The sequence below is a fragment of the Mandrillus leucophaeus genome, unplaced genomic scaffold, assembly GCF_000951045.1.
Source record: "Mandrillus leucophaeus isolate KB7577 unplaced genomic scaffold, Mleu.le_1.0 Scaffold1639, whole genome shotgun sequence".
Lineage (NCBI taxonomy): Eukaryota > Metazoa > Chordata > Mammalia > Primates > Cercopithecidae > Mandrillus > Mandrillus leucophaeus.
In genome coordinates, this window is record NW_012101631.1 from 1 (window position 1) to 3,103 (window position 3,103).

Consider the following 3,103-nt stretch of genomic DNA (forward strand, 5'->3'; position numbering starts at 1 on the left):
TTTCTCCAAACTGACATTCTACAGAAATGTCTTCCAAAAAGCGTTAAGTTTTCACAGAGTGGGGACTATGATTTCCATGCTCAAGTAGTGTAGGAAATGGGAGATTGTTAGTTTTGTTTACTGTAACACGAATTCTCAGAGTCCTCAGACCCTCTAATGTGGGTGATCTCCAGAAGGAGAAAGGGAGTGTGTAGTATTTTCCAAGCTTTTTGAGCAAACAATCCTTTTCTCACAGAACCCATCAGAAACAGTTTGGAGTATGCTGGTAAATATGTTTTGGGGATTGAAGTCAGAAAGGCTGATCTTTTCATATGGTTCCTCCTATTCTCTGCTAAAGCCAGCAACAGAGTAAGTTGACTCTAGCATCAAGACCACTAGTCATATTAAGAAAGGGCAGGTTGGTCAAGAATGGAATAGGAAGAACTAGCTGCCTCACTTTTCACTTTCGTGCCTACATTTTCTTCACTCCCTAAGTTATACAAGATGTACATTTCCTCTCTTAAGCAACTTAATTGGATGCTACTTCCCTCCTTTTGTGACAGAGCAACTAACTCATCACTACCTGAGGAGACAAAGTGGGTGCCACAGAAGCAAGACTAGGCCAGTGGGATTTGCCTAATAATAAGATGATAGCACAGAGGGTAACGTATTCAGAGAGGAAGGCAGCCTTAAGAAATGCAGAAATAGCCAAGCAAGATTTTTCCAAGCACTGGTTAAATCACCAGCAAAACAAAGCATTTATGTGAGTACCTCAGGCCTGGGTACCTCTTTGCTTGAAATCCGGCAAGATCTTGGAAAAACGTTTGCCCTCAGAATCTATCTCATTGCTTTAATTAGTTGTCTCCTTTGGGCCTGGGCACAGTTCTGGCACTGATCTGGAACAGACTCCCTTTCTAAAACTGAGCGTGACCACATCAAAAGTTTATAAAACAATCGCCATGGTAATTAAACTTGCATTCAACACCATATGGTAACAGAAGATGGCAAAGGATAAGCTTCAGATCTTAGATCTTTCCAAGTAGGGCATGTTAGATAAGGATAGGATTAGTTGCAAGCTGGATCTGAGCTCAGGCTTGGCATGAAGGAAACTGTCTCCCATGTGGTTTGGAAGAGTTAGGGGCTCCCTGAGCTCTATTGTGAACTGTACGGGTTTCATCCAAGGAATGGTATAATGTGGGCATAAAACCATTCTTCAGACAACTGAAGATGGTCCCCTTCTGTAGCCAGAAACACTAGCCGTCCTGCATTGTCCATTTCTTTTAGCCCCAGGCGGTCCTGTGTGTACAGGGAGGTCTCCTGTAAGGGAATGGTTTCCTTGGCTTGGCCACTTCTGTAAAATCCAAACCACTCCGAATCTACAGGGTCCACAATGGAATCATTGAGGAATTTCACCATCACAAACTTCTTCAGGGCCATCAGGTTTTTCTTGTAGGACTCATTGATACCCCGCTCCTGATTTATATCTCCCAAGAAGATGCTGTGGTTGCGATATACATCCTCTTTTATGGGGTCATGCCAGTATTCGACTTGCACGAGGCGTTCCTGAACAACTTTGGAGTACGCGCCAGCATTCAGTGTTTTTCTGATAAAGTCACAGATGTGAGAGCTCTCTCCTGGGCATCGAGGGAGTCCAAAAACACCTTGATGTTGTCCCCCAACTGAGATCAGATTGATCATGGGAGGTGAAGGGCATCTCTGAGCCACTGCCCTCAGAAATTGGCCTCCCTGGGAGAATCCCATAGCATTGTAGCCTTGCTGCAATTTAGGATCCTTAGCAAGTGTCTGACACACTGTTGTTACTTGGGAATTGACATTCAAGAAGAAGCTGTTTTCCACGTCCTCCATCAAGGTCTTCCCAATCTCTAAAGATAAGACGTAAATTCCAGGTATTTTCTTCTCAACCATTTTTTTAATAGCACCCATGCTTAAGGGATTGCAACAGCTGTCTCCCATCCCATGCCAGATCACCAACGGCAGCGGCGCCAGCGGGTCCAGATGATGCAACGCCCGGGCAGCGCAGGTCCATGGCAGGAGGGCGACAGCCAAGACGGGTCTTGACTCTTTATCCAATTTGCCAGTTTGTTTCTTTTAATTGGACCATTTGGTCCACTTACATTTAAGGTTAATATTGTTATGTGTGGGCTTGATCCTGTCATTATTATATTAGCTGGTTATTTTGCTTGCTAGTTGATGCAGTTTCTTCCTAGCATCGATGGACTTTACATTCTGACATGTTTTTGCAATGACTAGTACCTGTTGTTCCTTTCCATATTTAGTGCTTCCTTCAGGGTCTCTTGTAGGGCAGGCCTGGTGGTGACAAAATCACTAAGCATTTGCTTGTCTCTAAAGGATTTTATTTCTCCTTCACTTATGAAACTTAGTTTGGCTGGATATGAAATTCTGGGTTGAAAATTCTTTTCTTTAAGAATGCTGAATATTGGGACCCACTCTCTTCTGGCTTGGAGAGTTTCTGCAAGAGATCACCTGTTAGTCTGATGGGCTTCCCTTTGTGTGTAACCCGACCTTTCTCTCTGGCTGCCCTTAACATTTTTTCCTTCATTTCAACTTTGGTGAATCTGACAATTATGTGTCTTGGAGTTGCTCTTCTCGAGGAGTATCTTTGTGGCGTTCTCTGTATTTCCTGAATTTGAATGTTGGCCTGCCCTACTAGGTTGGGGAAGTTCTCCTGGATGATATCCTGAAGAGTGTTTTCCAACTTACTTCCATTTTCCCCATCACTTTCAGGCACACCAATCAGACCTAGATTTGGTCTTTTCACATAATCCCATACTTCTTGGAGGCTTTGTTCATTTCTTTTTACTCTTTTTTTCTCTACACTTCTCATCTCATTTCATTCATTTGATCTTCAATTGCCAATACTCTTTCTTCCAGTTGATCGAGTCATTACTGATGCTTGTCCATTTGTCACGTAGTTCTTGTGTTATGGTTTTCATCTCTATCAATTCTTTTAAGGTCTTTTCTGCATTGATTATTCTCGTTACCCATTCTTCCATTCTTTTTTCAAGGTTTTTAGTTTCTTTGTGCTGGTTACATAGTTCCTCTTTTAACTCTGAGAAGTTTGATCAACTGAAGACTTCTTCTC

At 42.7% G+C, this 3,103-nt stretch overlaps 1 protein-coding gene across 2 annotated transcripts in view; it reads right to left on the reverse strand.

Moving 5' to 3' along the window:
- Window positions 1–6: 6 nt before the first annotated feature.
- Window positions 7–3,103, reverse strand: part of LOC105536838 (palmitoyl-protein thioesterase 1-like) — an 11,590-nt gene continuing 8,493 nt past the window's right edge. The window contains exon 2 of one of the 2 annotated variants that reach the window (XM_011976304.1): window positions 7–2,053. In XM_011976304.1, the coding sequence (XP_011831694.1) occupies window positions 1,153–1,953 (801 nt within the window). In that variant the 5' untranslated portion in view covers window positions 1,954–2,053 and the 3' untranslated portion in view covers window positions 7–1,152. Of the gene's footprint in view, window positions 2,054–3,103 lie in introns of those variants that run through there. The other variant, XM_011976303.1, reaches the window with a different exon arrangement.